At 44.3% G+C, this 22763-nt stretch overlaps 2 protein-coding genes across 2 annotated transcripts in view; both read left to right on the top strand.

Moving 5' to 3' along the window:
* nexmifa (neurite extension and migration factor a) overlaps window positions 1-7724 on the top strand; it is a 28293-nt gene extending 20569 nt beyond the window's left edge. The window contains exon 3 of the mRNA XM_017724622.2: window positions 1292-7724. Within this exon, the coding sequence (XP_017580111.1) occupies window positions 1292-4923 (3632 nt within the window). The 3' untranslated portion in view covers window positions 4924-7724. The remainder of the gene's footprint in view (window positions 1-1291) is intronic.
* Window positions 7725-11054: 3330 nt separating this feature from the next.
* LOC108443768 (zinc finger protein 585A-like) overlaps window positions 11055-22763 on the top strand; it is a 29249-nt gene continuing 17540 nt past the window's right edge. Inside the window, exons 1-3 of the mRNA XM_037533315.1 lie at window positions 11055-11246; window positions 13553-14497; window positions 18092-18202. Of these exons, the coding sequence (XP_037389212.1) occupies window positions 13655-14497; window positions 18092-18202 (954 nt within the window). The 5' untranslated portion in view covers window positions 11055-11246; window positions 13553-13654. The remainder of the gene's footprint in view (window positions 11247-13552; window positions 14498-18091; window positions 18203-22763) is intronic.

Raw genomic sequence — 22763 nt, 5'->3', positions numbered from 1 at the left:
GTGCTAGGACAGTGTTTGTCAAGGCAATGAACTGCACACCCCCATCACCCTAAAAAGATTTCACCTGAGATGAAGTAACATTACTTTTGTTTTTTGCTGTGTCTATAAATGCTTTGTCTAGATTTCAGTATAGACTGAATGACAAGGTCTTCTGTTTCAGCCCCCCTGTCACAGTCTATCCTTCTCAGGCCGGTTTGGCATCATTTTACACAGTTGTCCAATGAATCTTTTCATTTTTGCGTGAAATCTGCTTATATCCCGTAGCGCAACAGACTGGATTTAAAGTGTGGATTTACTCATTAACTCTAAAAATCACAGTTTTCCCTTTTCCACCTTAAATATGGCTACTGTTTTTATTCCCACAGTATGAAAATTCATCAGGTTAATGATTGCATTTTAGCTCAGTTCAGTGTGTTCAGTAATCAGACCTTTTGAAACCATCATGCTTCAGCGTGAAGCAATCAAGGCCGTGCTGTATGGACCATGAAAGAGGCAAAAGCAGTAATTCTTTGGCTATTGCCATTTAATAACATAGATCTAACGTTTTCTAGAACCTTAAAAAGTACAAGTACCCTTGTGTCCCTGTGCAGAAACACACTTCATTGTTCTGCTTTGTGTTGTTGCTTAACCGCGTTTTATAAAGCGCAGTGATATCGGAATCATAGGTATCAGCAGGTATTTGCTTAAAGAATTAATCAGACAGGTGCTTGGATTTGACTTACTTTTCAAACTGATATTTGATTATGTTTTTAATCGTACTGCACAACAGCAGATCAGATTTATAATGCAGTCAGTTTACTGGTGTGGTTGGTTAGTGTAGTGGGTAACACCTCTGAGTTCTATGCTGTGGCCTGGGGTTCAATCCCCACCTGGGTAAGCACCCTACACTATGCCAATAAGAGTCCTTGGGCAAGACTCCTAATGCTACCTGTGTAAAAATGATCAAATTGTAAGTCACTCTGGATAAGAGGGTCTGCTAAATGCTATAAGTAGTGTAGATAAATCCACTATTAGGAGTCTTGCCCAAGGACTCTTCATGGTATAGTATAGTGCTTTTGTAGGGGGGGGGGACTGAACCCCAAGTCTGCTGCATGGGAGACAACGGTGTAATGTAAGAGGATCCAGGCCCTATTTCATCAATAGATATATACATGAAGAATATCATATATTGATATCCGCTCATGATTCCGTTATCGGTGCATGCGTAGTTTTAGGTGGCACTTTGAATTAGTTTTTTATTTAAATAGGGATGAAGTGTATAACATAACCTCCTTGTATTTCCCTGTTTCAGGCTCACAAGATGATGAGTCACATGCTCTGAGGCACCATGACGCGACTGAGCCTGCTCTTCTAGCTCCACCTGCTCTAGGTTCCTCGAGTCAGACAGCCGAGGTTCCTCTCAGCGTGACGGACCTGCACGATGAATCTGTCTCCAATGCTGCTTCTGTCTCCTCTCTCTCCTCATTTTCGTCTCTCTCCTCCCTCTCATCCCTCTCTTCTGTCTCTGGCTCCAAGCCTGTGACTTCCTGGTCTGTGCCTCAGAGCTGCGATAGGCCACCCCTTTCCAGCATGGATTCTGCCGGAGGAGACTGCCTGAGTTGTCTGATTCCCAAGAACCAAACGTGTGAGTCCATGCTTGGATTAACCTCAGAGTTCCAGCCATGCCCTGCCTCCAACATCAGCATGCAGTGCCTTGGCTCTGCCCATAACACGGGACGCTATGGTGAGCAAGTGCTGTCTGATCAGTTGCTCAGCGGACCCACTCACGCAGCTGGAGTTAATGAAAATGCAGAGGAAGGGAAGTCAATGCGAGAGAGCGAGTCAGAAGATGACCCTGCTTCTAGGAGTATATATGAGAGCCTGGGAGAGGAGGCACAGGATTGGAGTTGTCTGGAGTCCCTGATTAGTGAGAGCCGAATGGAACTGTTGGACCTGTGTTCTCGCAGCGAGCTAGCAGTCAATTTGTTCTGCGAGGAAGATGTAGAAAGCTACATGTTCCAGGAGGAGGAGGCGACCCTGGGTTCAGATGTTTGTTCACTCAAAATTCGCTATGAGTCCTACCCAGATGGAACGCAAGAACGGACTGAGCCTCCTCTGCAAGATGAATCCCAGCTAGGTTTCTTTCCTGCTCTACCAACAGAAGACTTAAAAGATAAAAGAGATCAGTCGAATGAAGACAAGGCAGATGCCCCAACGACCCCCAACAGCAACTTTCTTTTTGACCTCAGTAATTCACCAGAGGACTCTGGTGAGTTCAGTGATGACAGCTATTGCACTGGCTCATCTCCCGATGCCTGGCAGGCCCAGCGACCCCATGGGCATCTGTCCAGGGAGAACTCCAGTTCCTCCAGCCAGCTTAGTTACCGCCTTCGCGCCAAGAGGAAGGTTCCTTACAGAGAAGATTATCTATACGACGTGGACTCCATAGAGAGCGAGAAAAATGCTGAAAAGCGCGAGAAGCAGTCTGTTGGACCGAAGAAGGAGCGAGACGACGACTGGTGCCCTAAGAAGCGGCGCCGGTCCTGTCGGAAGGAGCCACCCGTCATCATTAAATATATCATTATCAACCGCTTTAAAGGTGAGAAGCACATGGAGGTAAGGTTGAGTAAAGTGGACCCCTCAGTCATGATGGTGCAGCTTAGTCCAGATAGCCTACTACACTACGAAAGACTGGCACCTCTGAAGGAGTACTGGCAGAAAAAGGAAAAGGAACAGCAGGAGCAGAACAAATTAGCAGGTTCAGACAAAACCAAACGCCTCAATGGCTGCAAGCGGCCACCGAGCACTAACCACAAGCGCAAACAAAGGTGTACAAGTAGACTCAGGATTCAACGGATCCATGCAGTGGAGAGTTCAACATTCAGCCAAACTGCAGCTGCCTCTTCTAACAATGAACAAGTGAATGAAACAGTGAAAAGCACACAAGAGAGCACTGCACATAATGCCTTGGAAAAAGTGGAGACAGGCAACATAGTTCACCCAGCCAGGGCTAAGAGCAGAACTGAAGAACGGGAGGAGAGGAGGAAGGAAGGTAAAATAGGAAAGATAAAAAAATTTAAGAGTGAAGCCAGACTAGCCCGGTCTAAAAAGCTGAAAGAAGCACAGAAAGAGGAAAACTCCACTGCCTCTGAGCTTACAGAGTTAAGTTCTTGTTTACCTGAAAACCTTAGTAACTCTTTGGAAAGTAATCTTATCACAAACGAGACCTCGGTTGAAAAATGCACTTTGAGCTCCACTGCCCCTGGGACTAATGGGAATGTGGGACTCCTGCCTGGTGGATATCTTCAGACTCTCCTGGAAGTTTCTGATTCTTCCAGCAGTGCCAATGTTACATATTTCCCTACAGACCAGCAGCAGCAGCCAGGGTTGCTACCAGTTGCAGCACCCTTGCAACCTGCACAGACTTGTGTACTCTCCCCTCCTTCAGAGTCTGAGCTCCCCCATTCGCCTCAGTCTCTCAATCACATTCCACACCACACACCATATCCCAAAACCAACCACAGTGAACAAACCTACCCAGTCACTTGGCCTTCCCAACCCACAGTTGAGCAGCTTTCATTCTCTCCGGACATCCCAACTCAGTCCCCAGTCATGCCACCAGGCTTTCCCAAGCCAGTTCCCGTGGTAGTGGGGGACAATGCAACAGTGACAGGGTATGGCCAGATACCACTGGGTGCCTGCCGGATGCCTTTTGAAGAACCACTCCTACCAGAGCCCCACTCTGATACTGATTATGGGCTCAGCCCATCAGGGTCACGTGGTGAAAATGGCATGGGACGACTTGTCAGCTTTAACTCCTTGGGATCCCTCTCTGCAGCTTCTAGCAACTACAGTTCCCTTAGCCTGAGAGATGGAGAGAGGGAACGAGAAGAGGAGATAAGTGAGATCAACGATGGCTTCTTGTCGCACTGCAGCCCGCGGCTAGTTCTGCAGCAGAGTCTTGAGGAAGTCACTCCCCTCAGAGAGTCCACTGACTTGCTTGACATTTCTAACTTCACCCCAGACAAGTTCCGCCATTCCTCGTTGTCGGAGATGTCCCCGCCTGACACGCCAAGCCCCTCTCCACAGTTGCTGGGGAACTGTGGGAAAGCAGGAGGTTTTCCAGAGACAGGAGGGTCTAATGTGCGGTGGAACTCCAGTGCTGTCCCACAACTTGAGCAAGACACATCTGGAAACACATACCTCTTACAAACCTTCAGCACGGAGGATGAGCAAGAAGGGCTTCAGGGTAGTAAGGGGTCTAAAAAGAAGGGCGGAAAGAATGGACAAAGCACCAAAAAGAGCAAAACACCCAGAGCGCCAAAAAGCGAGAGGGTGAAGCTCCCGCGTCAGGGTTCTCGTTCTGCCAAGAAGATCAAGGCATTGCTGGAAGGAAAAGCAGTGAAAGGTGGGGAGGGATTTGAAAGTGGCGCTCCCTCTCCAACTCCCTCGCTAAGCATAATGGGAGCTCAGGGGGAGTGGCCTAATGCTGGAGGCTTGTCAGATGAGGACCAGGGTGAGTTCCAAGAACCGTCAAACATCCTGTCTAACATAGTCTCCGGCATGGCCGAGGTACAGCGCTTCATGCGGGCCTCAGTGGAACCACTTTGGGGACCTTGTTTGTCGCCAGGGCAACATGCTCTGCAAAGCCAGACGCTCAAGATTCTGGGTAGCAGTGTTGACCTAAAGAAACGGGGTGGGACTTCAGGGGCGGGTAGGGGGAGGAAGGGGGAGGGCCGTGGTGGTAAAACGTCACCAAAACTCCTCCCACCTGGTTTCTTCCCTCCTCTCGGTCTGGACTGCCTCCCGTTTCCACATCGGCCCGCCCACAAAAAGATGTACCGCCACAAAAGCACCGCAAAGTTCGCCCGTGACGAACTTTTAGCGGGTAAAAGGGACATTAAAGGAGTAGCGCTGACTGCCTTGGTAGAAAAACGGAGGTAATATTTTCTCTCTGCAGTATCCCTTCTGAGTTTCCTATCCTTGTTTCCTGTTCCAATCCTTCTGAGCCTCTACCACACACCTTTCAGAGCTGCATGGCACTGACTTTACCCACAATCCTTTGCCTGCCCCACAGGAAGGTGGGTACACCCTGCATGACAGCCCTGCTAAGCTACCTAATGACTATCTGGAGTCACTCTATCACGGCTGCATCTATCTGCCATTGCTGCTTTGTTGCATTTCTAAATTATTTTTTTTTAATTTGTGATCAGTTCTTTTTTAAGAAGAGACAATGCCTTGAAAGCCTTCTTAAATCTTACTTTGGTGTAGTATTAAAATTGTATTTTTTTGTCCTCTGTTCTCCGTTGCAGCTCTAGCAGTCTGTGTGTTCAATCTGTGTCCCAACATCATCGTTTAAAACAAGCCCAGCACCCTGCTCTGGCTCTCAGCAAACGGTTGCCTTCAGTTGTTCAGGGGTTGAAGGTTGTTTTTAGTTTTCTGTGCTAAGAAACGTTACCCTTGTTACTGTGCCAACTATTCAGAATGATGCATTTTGGGAACCCCAAAAGTAGCGTCTGTTTAGGAAAGAACGTCATACTTTTATATAAGACGCGACTGCGTCTCGAGTCTTAATGTACTTGCTGTCTTTAATATAATGTTTATTTATGATTTGAGTAAGGGGTTTCACTTACCTGTGCCATAGGCCGACTCCCCTCTGCCAGTATCTAAATGCTGTTGTACAGGAACATATGCACTATTTACAAAATAAGATTATATCAAACATGTTTAAATTAATGTGCCAAAATATGAACAATTAAGTGTACAGACATTTTTATCAACATAAATATTTGTTGTTTTTTAATGTGGTGATGGTTGTGGGAGTGTATGTTTGTGAGCCTGGGGTGGGTTGGAAAATAATTTTGGATTTGCTGTTGTTACATATGCAGACATCAGTTGTGAAGTCATCTGTACAATCTGGAAAAAGACGTCATTGTTTTCCATCATTTCGTTTGATTTTTACACCGTTGGTGAGCAGAAAAAAAGAGAAACAGCTGAGCTCGGAGACGGCTAAAGGGGATTTCTGTGTAATTCAGTCATTGAGATGTAAACAGAGTCATTCAGAGTGGTTTGATGTGAAAAGGTTGATAGCAGAGACTCAGATTTCTTTACAGTGGTGGTGATAGGAACCAGGAGTCACCTTGTCCACAACACAGATAAAGCCATTTTGTTTACTATCCAAAACCACCGGTGAACCTACACGTCTTTTTATATGTAACGTTAATGATGGTAAAGTAGCGGCAGGTCAGGCATTGTATTCACAGCCGTTTCATGTAATAACTTTCTTGGAAGTAGCTTTTAGAGGCATTCAATGTTTCGGACGTCTGGTTCCTATCACCACCACTGTGCGCAATTTTGATTCGGCAAGGTTCTCCACAATGCCACATTTCACAGCAAATTGCTCTCATGACTTTGTTTACACCTCTATAATGAAATTATTCCCAAACTTGGAATGCTCAACAGAATTCCCCTTTAATCCTTTCAGGAGTGAGTTTTCTTGCATGCAGTCCTGGAATTCTTCAGCTCTGTTAGCTGTTGATAGAGATGAGTGGTCTCATTGATATAAATAGAATTATTAAGCGAATGTTATAAAGGATAAGATGTAGGGAGTGAGACTTGGACGAAGGCTTGGCACAAAAGTAACCAATAACTTACCGTAATCGGTATGGAAGGCGAAATCATTTTCGACTGATAAATTTTATATGAGACACTGTAATTGCTTCATAAATCTAAAGCGATCAGGAGAGAGCTGTTCTGTTTACTTTCACCAATCGCTTCAGCCAATATATTAACAGGACCAAATATTTTTGATAGTTTTTTTTTTCCAGTGTATTGCTAGAGATTTGCATGCATATTCAAATTTAGTTGTGGATGCCCTTCATTTTTGCTTTTTTCTGACTCTAATTGCATTTTTGAGTCAGCGTCATGGCGATATGTTCCTCTGCTATGTTTGAATGTTTAATGTTTACAAATAATATATATGCCCCCCCCGCAGACCCCCCTCCCACCGGCAGACCCCCCCACACACATACATAATATCTTATGGCAGAATTCCTCGGAGTCTCCTTGCTTTATGGCAGGAGCATTTTTTTTCGCGTTTGTGTTGACGAGGGAAGCTGGTGATCCGCTCAGACTCTACCAAATTACCCTTGTAACGGAACATCAAACGGAACATTTCCATCAACTACAGAGATCTTTAGCCCTTTTTTATGAATGTATTATGCCTTCATGTTCGAGGTGTTTGTTTCATTATGATTTTTTTTCGCATTATGAAACGACATTTTTGCCTTTTTCTCATCACAAAAAAAAGAGATCTGTTTGTATCATCTGGAATCTTTGCCAGGTGGGTTATTAATGAACTCTTGATGTAGGGGAAAATTACAACCTGTATATTTTTCATTGTGCCAATTTGTAACATATTTTCTAAGTGTATATTTTTCTTAGAAAGTGCTGTGAAGGTCGTTCTTGATGTGGCTTCTGTTCTTTTTGCCTCCCGGGGGCTGAAAAAAGGTGGCTAGCTATCATGGTTTTTTTGGTTTTAAAGCCAAAATTGTGAAAGACAAAAAAACTATGATGAAGGAGTAAAAGCTGTGGCTCTTTGTTGAGTTCTGTTACTGGACCAATCTTATTGTGAGAGTGTTGTGCTCTAGTAAAATTACCGATTTAAAAAAAAAAAAGAAAGAAAAGAAAAGAAAAAAAACATGAAAACAGATGGCTAATCAATGACACTGATTTGTGATTTCCTCGCTGTTTTATAGACTTTCATGTAAATTATTCTAGTATTTTGTTTTTTGTTGTATCTGTTACAAAGGTTTAAATATTTGTGAACAAGCCTGTATGGTGAAAAATGTAATATTGGTAACTTGCTGAGTTTTGTAATCATGTTTATGGAATAAATATAAATTAAAAAGAGCTTTTGATCACTTGTTTCACCAGAGTCTTGTTTTTTTTCAGTGAGCAAGAGCTTCGTGTTGAAGGAGTTGGGTGTTATTTGTAATAACGTGCTGTGTTCAGGAGTGGAGCTTTCAACAGTTTCAGGGAACCTTTTTTATGCATCGGTGTTCTTTTCACTACAACACCCAGCATGCATTGGGCAAACAATAATTCTAAGATAATCCACTGGTGTAGAGGATGAATACAGATGTGATATTTTACATTTACGGCATTTGGCTGATGATCTTATCCAGAGCAACTTACGGTTTGATCATTTTACACAGGTAGGCGAAGGTGGTGTTGGAAGTCTAGCCCAAGGACTCTTATTGGTATAGTGTATAGTGAGGTTACCCAGGGCCGGGATTGAGCCCCAGTCTACAGCGTAGAAGAGAGAGGTGTTACCCACTACACTAACCCACCTTTAGCGTTCCACTAGTAGTGTTGAATGTTTGGCGTCAGTCAGCTCGCCCTCGGGTATCCACACCAGAGCGCTTGTTATTTTGTAAAAGTTTCTCCCACCTTCAAGATGCATCATCAGATGGGGGTCTTCCTGATCTTTAAAGAAGAGACTGACACTCTAGAGACCACTGCTGTAAGAGGTGAGCAGACACGTTTACGACAGAAATAGTGATGATGAATTTTTTATATAAATTGTGCTTTTCTTTTAAATTGTTGAATTATATTCATCATTCATAGTGCATAACATTAAAAAGGGAAGTCCACCGACTTTTCAAAATTTCTGCATAATTCAGTGTTTGAGATGTAAACAGAGTCACTCAGTTTGGTGTGAAAAGGTTCAGATGTCTTTACAGTGGTGCTGATAGGAACCAGGCATCGCCGAGACTACAACACAAATAAAGACATTTTATTTACTATCCAGAACCACCAGGGAACCCAGTGACATTTTATATGTAAAATCAGAAGAAAGGCCAAAAAAAACTGTATAAAAAAGCCAAAGAAAAATATGTGAACTGACCTACACATTTACCCAAGGAGCCCTCGTATCTCCAAAACGGTAACTTTACAGGAGAAAGAAAAAACCTGCTTTACTTTTACTGCAAGTCAATGGAACCAGACGTTTTTCCAGGTCATTTTGAGCTGATTCTTTTGGTCCATTCATCATGAAATTTACACACGGTGTAAAAAACAACAGGCATTTTCAAATTATATCAAAAACTGAAAAACTTCTGACAACAGTGATATATTTATGTTAAATACAATAACATTCTGAAATGTTTTAACATCGAATTCATCGCAGTAGCACTGCAGTTAGTCTGAACAGGCTGGCAGGAAAACTGTAAAAAATGTACTGCACCTTTAATCTGCCATTTAACTCTCATGCAGTAGTGGAATATGACCACAAGATGTTCCTCCTGTTGCACAGTGGCCATCAGTAAAAAATAAAGGCAATCAACTCAAGTCAACTCAAGTCAAGAGGCTTTTATTGTCATTCCGTCAATGTACAAGTACACAGTGGAGTGAAATTACGTTCCTCCAGGAACATCACAGAGCACCAAGGAACAAAAGTACAAAGTCCAAACGTGCAGACGTGAGTGTGCAAACAAAAAATTCAACTAGAAACAATAAATACGATAAATTAAACCGACATTAGACACAGTAAACAGACAGGACAGTGCAGCACTGACACGGCACTTATTCAGGACATGAGGTCGTGGAATAAGGTAGATATTAACATGCTGTGATCTGTGAGTCACGCAGTCAGATGACAGACATACACAGCAGTCACTGAGGTAGAAAACCCTACAGTGTAAACACAGTGTAGCAGCAATGATCCAGATAGTGCAAGCAGAGCATCAAAAGAGGTGTGTGTGTGTGTGTGGGTGGAGTATGTGGGTGAGGGGGGTGCGGGGGTTAGCTCAGTCCTTGTGAGACTGTGCCATCTGACCCAGTGTGTGTGAGGTACGCCTTAAATATATTTAATTAACAATTTTAGCTTTTATAGGAACAGCTTGCTAAAAAAAAAAATACCTGACTTTCCATTTTTACCCCAAACACAATCAACCAACCAAGACATGTCTGCTGATGACCTCTGCTCACAATGCGCCTCAGCATCCACTGACCCTGCTCTACAGAGCCAATCACTACAGACCTCCAAACTTCATGTGGCCTTCAGATCGGCTCAAGAACAGCGTAGAGAGCTTCATGGAATGGGTTTCCATGGCTGAGCAGCTGCATCCAAGCCTTACATCACCAAGCGCAATGCAAAGCGTGGAATGCAGTGGTGTAAAGCGCCACCACTGGACTCTAGAGCAGTGGAGACGAGTTCTCTGGAGTGACCAATCACGCTTCTCCGTCTGGAAATCAGATGGACGAGTCTGGGTTTGGCGGTTGCCAGGAGACGGTACTTGTCTGACTGCATTGTGCCGAGTGTAAAGTTTGGTGGAGGGGGGATCATGGTGTGGGGGTGTTTTTCAGGAGTTGGGCTCGGCCCCTTAGTTCCAGTGAAAGGAACTCTTAAAGCTTCAGCACCAAGAGATTCTGGACAATTTCACGCTCCCAACTTTGTGGGAACAGTTTGGGGACGGCCCCTTCCTGCTCCAACATGACTGCCCACCAGTGCACAAAGCAGGTCCATAAAGACGTGGATGAGCCAGTTTGGTGTGGAAGAACTTGACTGACCTGCACAGGGTCCTGACCTCAACCCCATAGAACACCTTTGGGATGAATTAGAGTGGAGACTGTGAGCCAGGCCTTCTCATCCAACATCAGTGTCTGACCTCACAAATGAGCTTCTGGAAGAACGGCCAAAAATTCCCATAAACACTCCTAACCCTTTTGGAAAGCCTTCCCAGAAGAGTTCAAGCTGTTATAGCTGCAAAGGGTGGGCCGACATCATATTAAACCCTATGGGTTAAGAACGGGATTCACTCAATTTCATATGCGTGTGAAGCCAGACGAGCGAATACTTTTGGCTGTGTAGTGTATAGATTTGTTTGCAGTGTTTACAGTGTAAGGTGCACAGTTAGATGCATCAACAACACAGTCTCTGGTGGCTCCCTGCTCCCTACCTAGTGCACTGCGTGTTGGACAGGGACTCCTGCAGCTTTGTGCGCTGATTTAGATGCACTGCACGTTTGTAGAAGCCATTATTTCATGAGCTAGTGCCCTTCATAGGCAGCAGGGAGCCATTTAAGATTCAGGCTCAGATCTGCTGGAGCTGCTCTACTGTGACCTCCAGCGTTGTGCCACGTGAACTGACCTCAGATGGCTGTTTTCACTGGACACTGGCAGCTGTGCCGACCTGGGAACGGACACAGGGACAGTATCGAGCTAAGTGCTCTTGGCCAAACCCGTTTTCTGAGGAAGAATCGGAGGTGAGGATGAAGAACAGCAGTTTGTGATCATATGTTGCTGAAATGAAATTGGCTAGACAGCATAATGTGACCTGCATAAAACCCAGATCTTTACAAATAATGTATGTCACTCGTAAGAGGCTCATTTCTCATTATTCTTTTAAAATTGTAGCTAAAAACTGTTATAAACGTGATATTTGCGTTGGAAATTAGCGAACGCCGTTTGTTTGTAGATGATGTGACATTAGCGAGATACTCAGTGAAGTAAAGCAGAAAAGGAGGCGTTTGAGGTGAGTTAAAACTGAGGTTCAGTGCTGGTGGTAGCACTGAAATATATGTGTGATTAGTTAGTAGATAAGTGTTATTTTTTTTTTATCATAACCTGATAAAAATTATGCAGATTAACAATGGAAAAAACGTTGGTCTGTTCGGGGCGGAACGCTTGTTTGGCGGTCGCGGCACGGACATAATATGTGCGCGTACAGGGCTTCAGTAGGAGATGTAAACAAACTGCTACTGTTATAAATCATATTTAATATGAAAATAATGTGCGTGAAACTGGGCCGTTAGCCGAGTCTGTGCGGGCTAAAGCCACTGGCTGGAACTGGTGTATCTGTGCAGGATTATTGTGTTGAGACGCAGACACAAAAATAGGGAAATTTACGTTGAAAAATAGTCGTTTTTTATCTGCAGTTCTCAGTTTGGCTCCGTTCAGGGTTAGTCCATAAAGAGAGGGCGGTCTGAGTCCAGATCAGTCGATACCTGCTGATAAGGGCTTTATTCAGTGTTTTTATAATTCGTAATTTTTATCATTTTTATAATATTTATTAATTCATCATCATCATCATCGTTGACCGCTAGTCCAGATAGGGTCCCAGAGAATCCCAGATGGCCCTGCCCCCCTGCAATTTCCTCCAGCTCATTCCCAGGGACCCCGAGCTGCTCCCAGGCCAACTTTGAGATGTAATCCCTCCAGCAGGTCCTAGGACGACCCCAGGGTCTTATCCCGGTAGGCCATGCCTGGTACACCCCCACCGGGAGGCGTCCAGGAACCACCTCAGCTGGCTCCTCTCAATGCGGAGGAGGAGCGGCTCTACTCCGAGCTCCTCCCGGATGGCCGAGCTCCTCACCCTATCACAGAGCGTGTAGCCCACCACCCTGCGAAGAGGCTCATTTCCGCCGCTTGTATTCGTGATCTCATTCTTTCGGTCATTTACCCACAGCTCATGGTGTGAAACGTTCCGTTCTAGTCAACTTACACAGAATTGTTCACAGTAGCGGTGAGAGGAATCTAAGCTATCTAAAATTTGTTGGTAGCACTGTTGCCTCATAGCAAGAAGGGCTTGCGTTCGATTCTCTGGCTGGGTGACCTTGGACCCTTCAGTGCGGAGTTTGCATGTTCTAGTCACTCATTACGTGGTTATGACACTAACAAGTTTCAAGTTTATTTATTTGTCATTTGCACAACATGTCAGGACATTTATGCATTGAAATGCTTGTGGTGAGGCTCAGATAAATCACTCTACAGAAAGACGACAGGTGAGGAGCCGAGCCTGGTGATTTGGGGTCAGTGTGATCCAGGGCTCGTGGGAGAGAACATCATGCTCTGCTGACCTGTCGAGTTTGGCTTTGTCTAACATTTCTCTGCCAATCCAGTTTTCAAAGATCAGATATTGAATGTCATTATCTCGGTTTCCTGAAGAGTTCAAAAAACTATATGAATAAGATCATGTATGTTTGGAAAGGGGACATGATGCCCTATAACCCTGTGAAGTTTGAAGTCAGTTACTGTTATTTTCAGTATAAGTTCTTCTGCTGCGGGAGACCGTCTCGGCAGAGCCGCCCAAGCTGCACCTAAGTCAGATTCTGGGTTCCTTGTCTTTGGTTCTCTGAGGGCTAGCAGTGTGAGCGGTCACATCTCACTTGACCTGTGGAGTTTGACTACCTCTTGTTGTAAAGTATTCCCTTGTCCTGTGGTTTTATTAACGACATCATCAGTGATTAGTCGACATCGATTCGACTTTAGTCACATAACTCGACTTTGAAAACGTAGTGCAGCCCCCAGTACTTACTAGTCTCAAGTGGTGGCAGAAACAGATCGAGCTTAACTAAACAAACACAGCAGTCAGAAGTTGGACCTTTTCATAAGACCCATGATGTGTTTCCGTAAATGAGATGCAACTTATTCACATTCAGTTACAACCTAAACATTTGATTGTGAAACTAAGAACTGTGGAAAATATTCAGTTCAAGTGACTAATTAAGCTTATCTAGCTGAAAATTGATTTAATTTTTCATTTCTATTTCTTTCTCTTTCTCTCCTCTAGAAATGAATGACATCACATTGCAAGTCTTCCGTCGCTCCGTTTCCATCAAAACAGCAACCGTCTTCTTTCACATTGACCTCTCGCAGATGAACACCGAAAGACATGGACGAGGATAGAACTCACCTCTGCCCACAGTGTGGGATGAGTTTTACTGAACAAAGTGATCTCCACCAACACCAGTGCACTCACACGGAAGTGAAGCCTTATTTCTGCGTACAGTGTGGGAAGAGTTTTGCTCGGCAGAGTCATCTCCTACTGCACCAGCACATCCACACAGGAGAGAAGCCGTACGACTGCCGACAGTGCGGGAGGAGTTTTACTCAACAGGGTAGTCTCCAGCGGCACCAGCGCATTCATACCGGAGAGAAGCCGTATTGCTGCGCGCAGTGTGGCAAGAGTTTTACTCAGCACAGCACTCTCCAGCGGCACCAGCGCATTCACACGGGAGAGAAGCCGTATTGCTGCTCGTACTGTGGAAAGAGCTTCACCCGGCAGAGTCATCTCCACCAACACCAGCGCATTCACACCGGGGAGAGGCCCTATTACTGCGTAGAGTGTGGAAAGAGCTTTACTCAGCAGAGCACGCTCCAACTACACCAGCGTACTCATACAGGAGAGAAGCCGTATTTCTGCATAGAGTGTGGAAAGAGTTTTACCCAACAGAGCACTCTCCAACTACACCAGCGCACCCACACGGGAGAGAAGCCGTACTTCTGCACCGAGTGTGGGAAGAGTTTTACTCAACAGAGTACCCTTCAGCTACATCAGCGCACTCACACGGGAGCGAAGCCGTACGATTGCTCCCACTGTGGGAAGAGTTTCAGTCACAGAGGCAACCTCCGAGGACACCAGCGCATTCACATGAGCGACAGGCCGTATGAGTGCCCACTGTGTGGGAAGACTTTCAATCAGAAGCGCATCCTCAAAAAACACCAGCGAATTCACGCTAAGATTTAGAGGTGCACTATACGATTCTGGAGAATGACTGTCAATATTTGAACTCAATAGCAAAACAAATACACCCCTCCGTTCAGTGCTCCTTCCGGAGCGCCATCTCCCCAATTCATGGATGTGACTTGGTGAGGCAAACGACACTGGGTTAGCAAAATTGTTTCTTTTGGGGATCTTTGTGGTCATAAAACTCTTCGCAAACATCGTACGGACAAATTCTACAATATAACGTTAAAGCGAACAACCACACAGAAAGTATTGTAGCTGACTAATGTTAGTTAGGTTGGGGGTAAACAAACTGTTGCTACAGTTGCTGCTACGAAGCTAACCAATTGCTATCACAAACATTAGCACATGGGACAAAACAATTCTGACCTACTAATTCACTGAAACTGCAAAAATAAGTAAATGCTGCCCACCTGGCTCCCGAGTGGCGGCGACTAACTTGGGGAGAAAATTGGGTAAAATAAGTAAATAAATAAATAAAAATGCTGCCCACCTGTCAAGAGAAACAGAACGACCTCCTCATCCCTGTTCATGTCGTTCCGCTCTCTCAGTGAAACTGAAGTCAGCTTCTTATTCGCCAGTTTCTTGTTGGAATTTTACACCTTAAATGGTACGGCAGTAACATTCAGGCGCCTCAGGCCTAATTCACACATGCTACCCCTGCGTGGCACGAGCAACGAAGAATAGCTCGATTTTCATCACGGCGCTCAAGTTAATAGGTCAGCACTTGCACACAGGCACGGTAGAGCATCCCAGACAAAGCACTGAAGCAGCACAGGATTTTGGAGAATAGACCAGATGCCGATCTTTTCTGCACATCGTGAAAAATACGCTGAAATAAGCCATGAAATTTAAACAGAAAGCCATATAAACTTAATTTTTAAAATTTAATTCATGACAAATTACTAGTTAAATGTTCCGTGCTGCAAAAGTATTTCCTGGTTGGTCTACCAGGCTTGAATCCTTTGCCTTATCACAAGTCAAAGCTGTCGGATAAACAAATGTATCGTGCATTTTTATAAATAATTTTTATTGAGCCGAGTGACTGATGTGACTTTTTATCTGTCTGGAAAAAGGAATGTCTCTATAACTCTGCCTCATTTCTTACAACACGCAGAGGTAGCATGTGTGATTAAGGCGTCAGGCGCAGATTTGAAGTGCTGCATGATTTAAACTTACAAAGCTAGGCGAAGGTGTTGGGAGTCTTGCCCAAGGACTCTTTTTGGTATAGATTGGTGTTCTTGCTTGACCAGGGAATTGAACCCTAGTCTGCCATGTGAAGAGTGTTTAATATTGTTCAGGCGTAACTGCATTGTGATTTGTATTGTGGCTTGGTATCATTGTCCCAATTATTATTATTATATTATCAATTATATATAAATAATCTGACAGAGCTGTTGAATTTTGAGTGTCATGGCCATTTTACTAGCTAGTTAGGTGTCCCCTACACCTTTTCGCAATGTCATTTGACAGCTCAGCACACTCTGAAGAGAACAAAGACTGCTATTTCAGCAAATGGATACCTGCTAAGTGACGGGAGAGATGGAAGTCCATCCTACCCACCCAGACCATGCAAGGCCAGTAATGCTCTGTTGGACTCCTGGCCATGAATCACTGGGGATCCAGTGCTTAGACAGTTGCGCCACACCTTTCCTAGCTTTCTGAAACAAGAGTTGATCTACTGTGTAAATATTGTTCAAGCCCCATAGACTAAGCTGTGAAAAAAGCCCAGAATGCAGACTGGATGCATCTAGGTGGTCTTCAAAGGGCAAGTACTTCAGTCCTTCTATTTCCAGGCCAAAGGGAAAAAAAGAATATTCAAAGAAAGACTGAGATGTGGAGGAAAACCACCAACCCAATCACACCACAAAACGAGGACAGCAGTGTAATCTACTTGTCAAATTGCCTGTCTGTGTTAACCACCCCAGGTCTTTGCTAAAGTTGATGCAACCGTTGTTTACAGCATGCGTTCTCAAAGCACAGAGGCTCAAGGAAAATAGGTGACGTGAATTCCAAATACCACCTGAACTGCGGAGGTCTGTGGCCAAGGCCAATAGGGGACTGGCCCAGAAAATCTTGACGGACCTTGCCTGTGAGATCAGCGCCCTCTTGTGTTGATTATTTTTAAACAGGAATGCACCAATGAGGTACTTGAAGTACCTTGCGTGTAGAGAGAGTCTCCAAACCCACCTTCTCGTCTTTATTCTGATAGACGGCACTGACCTAACACTCATAACACTGTGTGGAAATGTGCAGATTTGTGTGCAGACACTCAGATTTCTTTACAGTGGGGGTGATGGGAACCAGAGGTCACCATGGCTGCAACACAAATACAGACGTTTTATTTACCATCCAGAACCACCAGAGAACCCACACTGTGTTTATATAAGTTTTATGTGGGGACTATTTTGCCCTCCACCAGTAAATGGATGAACAAAAAGTTTTAGACCAAAGGTTTTTCACAAAACTATCAAAAATAATGTCAAAATACAACATATTCATATTCATTTTGTGTAATAATTTTATGATGTGAGGGAGCTTTTAGAGGTGGACGTCTGGTTCCTATCACCACCGCTCTGAACGACTCTTCACATCTCAACCATTTAATTATGCAGACGTTTTGAAAAATCGGTGGAGTTTCCCGTCTCACTGCAACTCTACCGTCTCCTACCTCACAGGACTTATTCATGAACATGCCTAACGGGCGTTTATCGCTATCTTACAAATGTCTTTGTTCAGACGCTGCTGTTCTCTCAGTGTGTCTTTAATTTAATTCGTATTTATTTGTAAGTTATTTTTGACCGTGTACCTCCGTCCTTTTGGACCTGTCTTTGTTGCGCATGAGTGCTGTAATGTCAGATCTTACATGTTCTTTTGTAAATGGACACAGTAATTCAGTCTCTGACCGCACTAATAAAGGCAGGACTTCTATTAAGACATTGTAAAACTGTATAGAGCCAAGATTGTTCTTCTATTTTATCTCCCTCATTTTCATTGTTTCCTTTACTCCTTTTCATGAAGTGCGTGTTTTGTGGGTCCTTCAGCTGAACTGTGCTTTTTATTTCAGTACTTTTTTCAGGTGGAAACATTTCACCGTTGTCGGAAGAAAACCTCGTATCTCCAAAACGGTCATTTTACAGGAGAAGGAAAAAACATGACTTTTAATACAAGTCAATGGAACCGGACGGTTTTCAGTCATTTTGGGTCTTTTCTTTTAGTCCATTCTTCATGCAACGTAAAGGGTAACAGATATTTTCAAACTGTCAAAAACTGAAAAACGTCAAAAACGGAGATGCGACGTTTCGTTCCGACTGCATTGATATTTTGATGTAAATGTGTACAAAAAGAAATCGAATTGGATTTTCTTCTTCGTAGGTGAGCAAGAAAGTCGACGTTTATAGAAGTGCTTTTGTCCTTAAATGCCGTTTTGCTGTAGATGCTTGTTCATGATGTTTTGATATGAAATGGATCTAAGGAGGGAAACCACCAACCAAACCACATCACGGAACAAGGACAGGAACATAATCTCACTGTCCAGTGCTCTAACATTCAGATCCATTGACCATTTGTGCTCGCACACAGAGGACCTCGGCATTTAAGCCAATCGTGTGGTCATATGCCGGCAGCACGGTGGTGCAGTGGGTAGCGCTGTCGCCCCACAGCAAGAAAGGCCTGGGTTTGATACCTGGCCAGGTGAGCAGGGTCCTTTCTGTGTGAAGTTTACATGTTCTCCCTGTGTCTGTGTGGGTTTCCTCCCGCAGTCAGGCCAATCGGACACACTCCAGCTTTCCCTGTGACCCAGAGGGTTAAGTGGCTTGAAAGCGGTGTGTGTATTCACACATGGGGTTAAGTGCTTTGCTATATATATATATATATATATATGTGTGTGTGTGTGTGTGTGTGTGTTTCCTTCTCCTGTAAAGTTACCATTTTGGAGATACAAGGTTTTGTTGCGACATACACTGCGCACAAAAAGTTAGGGATGTCTGGATTTTGGATGAAATTTATGGAAAATGTAAAAAGTTCACGCTACAGTGATGTTATATCATGAAAGTAGGGCGTTTCAGTCGAATGGTGATTTCTTCATCTCAAACTATTTATTGAAACCAAAGCCGACAGCAGCGGCGGGTAAATCCCAACAAACAATCTCAGTGTCTCAATAACTCGTCATGCGCCCTTCAGCATCAACTACAGCTCGACAATGACGTCTCCTGCTGTTCACCAGTCGACTCGTCTGCTGAGGCGCGGCGTCCCACTCTTCTTGAAGGATGGCCCTCAGGTCATTGAGGTTCTGGGGTACAGAGTTACGAGCCTCTACACAGCGACTCAGATGATCCCATAGGTTTTCTATGGGATTGAGGTCTGGAGAAGTGCAGGCCGCTCCATCTGAGGTACCCCGGTCTCCAGCAGCCGCTCCCTAATGATGCCACCTCGATGAGCTGGAGCATCGTCGTCCATGAAGATGAAATGAGGCCTGTGTTGTTCATGCAGAGGCGCAGTGACTGGATTAATGATGTTATTCAGTAGTTTGGGCCACTGGGTCACTGTACTGTTCACAGTGTAGGGCAGGTTTGTATTGACTGGACACACCTGCCCACACTGTAACACCACCACCACCACCTCGCCGTTAGGCTCCTCATTAGAGAACAGCAAGTTGTGCAAAAAGTACTGAAACATTGAACAGCTGGACACCTGCATTCAAAAGTTTAGAGGTCACATTAAGTTCACCTGTAAAAGGTTAGAGGGCATTTTAGGTTCATCCTGAAATTTCACCTGAAAGCCAAATATCTCCGGCTTTTTGTGAATAGTGTTTATAGATATACATACAATAAATATGATATATAATGTGTGTGTTGATGTTGTTGCTCTGGCCTCCAAATACCCCAGATAATCCGATACAGCATCCGTGGGATGCTCTGGAACAAGACGTCCGATACACGGTGACCCCACCACGCAACTTACAAGATCTAAAGGTGGCACGTAGATGAGCAACAGAATCGAAGAAAATGTAGTCATATTTTTTGGCTCCTCTGTGTATGTTATACTGTTACTGCTGATGGTCTATTACAGGGGACGGCGACATACAGCACTTTCACTGCCCTGTCGCGGCTCCACAGCTGAATCAGATCAGTAGGTAATAATAAAATAATCCTCCTCTACAGTAAAATAAAGCTCTGCTGATCCTTCAACACAGTTTAACAGTAAAGGGTCTCAAACACTGGAGTTGATGTAGAACTGCTGATTCACCCTTTAACCCTGAAGATCAGCGCAGACAACAGTCTCACCCAGCTAGTAGCCAATGAAACGGCAAAGAGAGAGATTTAAGACGGACATTGATCATTTAAAAAAAGGAACGGACTTATTTGTGTTTATAATCACTCCAGCTGGTTTCCTGATACGTTTAATCTGCAACGAGAAACTGTGAAATACTAAAAAGTCACGAGGCTGAAATCAGTTTCTCTTTTGCCAGCTTCTCGTTTGAATTGTCCTGTTCCACCTTAAACAGTGTAACAGTTACATTCTAGTGCCTCAGACACCATTTAAGGTGGAATTATTCAAACAATCAGATGGTGAATGAGAAGCGACTTCAGCCTCGTAAAAAGTCGAAAGAGACGTTTTACAGGAAAAGTTTTGCGGAAAAGTTTCCTGCTGGAGATGCGAGAAAAGAGGCTACAGCTGCGCTGAAGCTTAAAGCAGAGCAAAGCAAGTCTGCGTTCTGGTTTATAGTAGATTTTTTAGCCTGTTCAAGTACAGCAGCAAACCCTGAGACACATTTACAGCCAAGATGTTAATGGACATGAAATGTTGCAGCTCTCATGTTGTGGATTTTTGTTGAAAGGACAAAACGGCTCTTCTTGACACTCTGAACACTGAATGCTGCTCGTGACAGCTGTGCTGCTGTTACTTTACATCTCATTTGCATAAAGTTATACTGCACAATGCCACAGTGCCTTTACAGTTTACCTATAATTTGCATAGTCAGTGTACCCAGGACTGCACTCACAGCACAGTTCACACTCCTGTACACCGACTGCCGGTCTCAGGCTCTCTAGTTCTGCATATTTATAATCATGTGTTGTACTTTCTGACATGATATTGACGGAAAAGTGTCTTAGGATGACGTCCGATGCCTTTTCTCCCATATTTATTTGCTTTATTTATCCAGGTTAGTACTTTAAAGATCCTATTTCCCTTGTTTGTTGTTAGTTGTTGTTTTAACGGGTCTGAGTCGTCATCGCTTAACAGTTATTCCCGGTTAGAATGAATGAAGTGTTCGTTATTCTTCATTCTTTCATGCACAATAAAAGGTGGGGGGACCAGCAAGAGGAACTGGGGTCCCCAAACCCCAAATGTTCAGTCGTGATCTCAGGATAACAACCTAGAAAATCATGGCTCCTCTGGTACACAGCCCTGCTGGTGACATCCTGTATAAATAACAACAATGCAACTTGGTAAGGCGTGGGAATGATTAAGTTGTGGCCAGTAAGGGGTGGAAACAAGATCATGCCTTATTAAGTTGTGGTCAAGGCTTAAGCATGACATTCTCACGTCTTACTAAGTCAGGCCATGCATTAGGATCTCATCCCCATGCTGCACTAAGCCGTGGCCACGACTTCCATTCCCATGGCATGATAAGTCGAAAGCAGGGCTCCGGGCTCGGCCCACCGCAAACACACCCACCCCTACGGAGCCCTGCTGGTGACATCCTGTATAAATAAAAACAATGCGTGGCCACGACTTGGTAAGGTGTGGGAACGAGGTGATTAAGTTGCGGCCACAACTTAGTAAAGCATGGAAACGAGATCCTAATGTGTGGCCACGACTTAGTAAGTCAGGATCTCGTTCCCACGCCATACTAAATCATGGCCACGACTTAATCATCTCGTTCCCACGCCTTACTAAGCCGTGGCCATGAATTAGGATCTCGTGGCCACGCATTATTTTTTATATATACAGGATGTCGCCAGCGGGGCCGCTTCAAATCAGTTTGGTCACGAGTGCAGGTGGAACGATCGGCAGGCGGTTGCTGTACGGACAGGCTTTGAGGACGTGCGGGGTTTTGTTTCTGAGCGTCGCTTTGATCCGTAAGTAAAACCGTTTGTTGGCGGTTTTAATGGACCCGAATTCGTTTAGTCCCGTTTTAAGGAAGATGTCGAGGATTTTAGGCGGGTCTCCGATGATTTTGAAGAGACGGGAATCAGAACTGGCGACGACTCGGAAGTTCGCTTCCTGTTCGCCAACGTCTTGCTGGAATTTCCCGGTCCACCTTAAATAGCGCGGCAGTTCCGTTGTGCTGCAGCATCGCCAGCCTGTAACTACTGCGCCATTTAAGGTGGAACGGAAAATTAGAATAATAAGCGAGCTGACTAAACTGAAAAAGGACATTTGGACAGAATAAAGTTTGTGCTGTTTCTGCGCTTCGACCGCGGGACTGTTGGTCCTCCGGTGGACGCTTAGCTTAGCTTAGCTTAGTTTAGCTGTACTTCAGGTGCTCTTGGTCTGTTTTGGTCTGTTTTGGTTTGTTTTGGTCTGTTTTGTCGTCAACATGAGCCCAGCTCACTGCTCCCCAGGTTCCCTGTACAATCTGCGATAATATAATGTATTATGTTCTGTTTTGTTTTTTATTTTAAACATTGTTTTTAACTGTTTCCGCGTTCAGATTTTCAGGAGAGCTAGCTCTGCTCGGCTGTTCGGCTGGAGCTGAAAGATTAACCGTTTTTATATCGAAATCGGTTTGAAGGAGGTGCGACTTTTAAATCGCTGCCCCTGGTGTGTCTTCGCTGGTGTGTATGTGGTGTTTCACTGCACTGATTGGTTAGAATGCAGGGGGTGAAATTTCCCAGCTGTGGGACTAATTAGGGTCCCTTAATCTTAATGATCTCCACTGTAGGTCTATTTTATCAGGGCGCTGCTTTGTTCCAGCTAATCAGATGGAAGGAAAAAGAAAAGCCACAACACACTGAGCGAGAATCGTGGAAACGTCTCAGTGTTGTGGTGTAATTTCCCCACACGTCGTATAAAATCAATGGTGTTCGGTCGTTTTGCTTGTCAGTTAAATGCAAAGTAGCATAGTAGGTGGTCGTGTTGACCAACAAACCCCCAACCCCCAGAATCTCTAACCATAGTTCTGTGTGAGTAGGGGGGGCATGCAGGCACAGTTTTGTGTCCTATTGACTGGGCTGTTATATATATATATATATATATATATATATATATATATATATATATATATATATATATATATATATATATA

The sequence above is a fragment of the Pygocentrus nattereri genome, chromosome 23 (assembly GCF_015220715.1).
Source record: "Pygocentrus nattereri isolate fPygNat1 chromosome 23, fPygNat1.pri, whole genome shotgun sequence".
Classification (NCBI taxonomy): Eukaryota; Metazoa; Chordata; class Actinopteri; order Characiformes; family Serrasalmidae; genus Pygocentrus; species Pygocentrus nattereri.
This window is presented reverse-complemented; position numbering and strand designations above follow the sequence as displayed.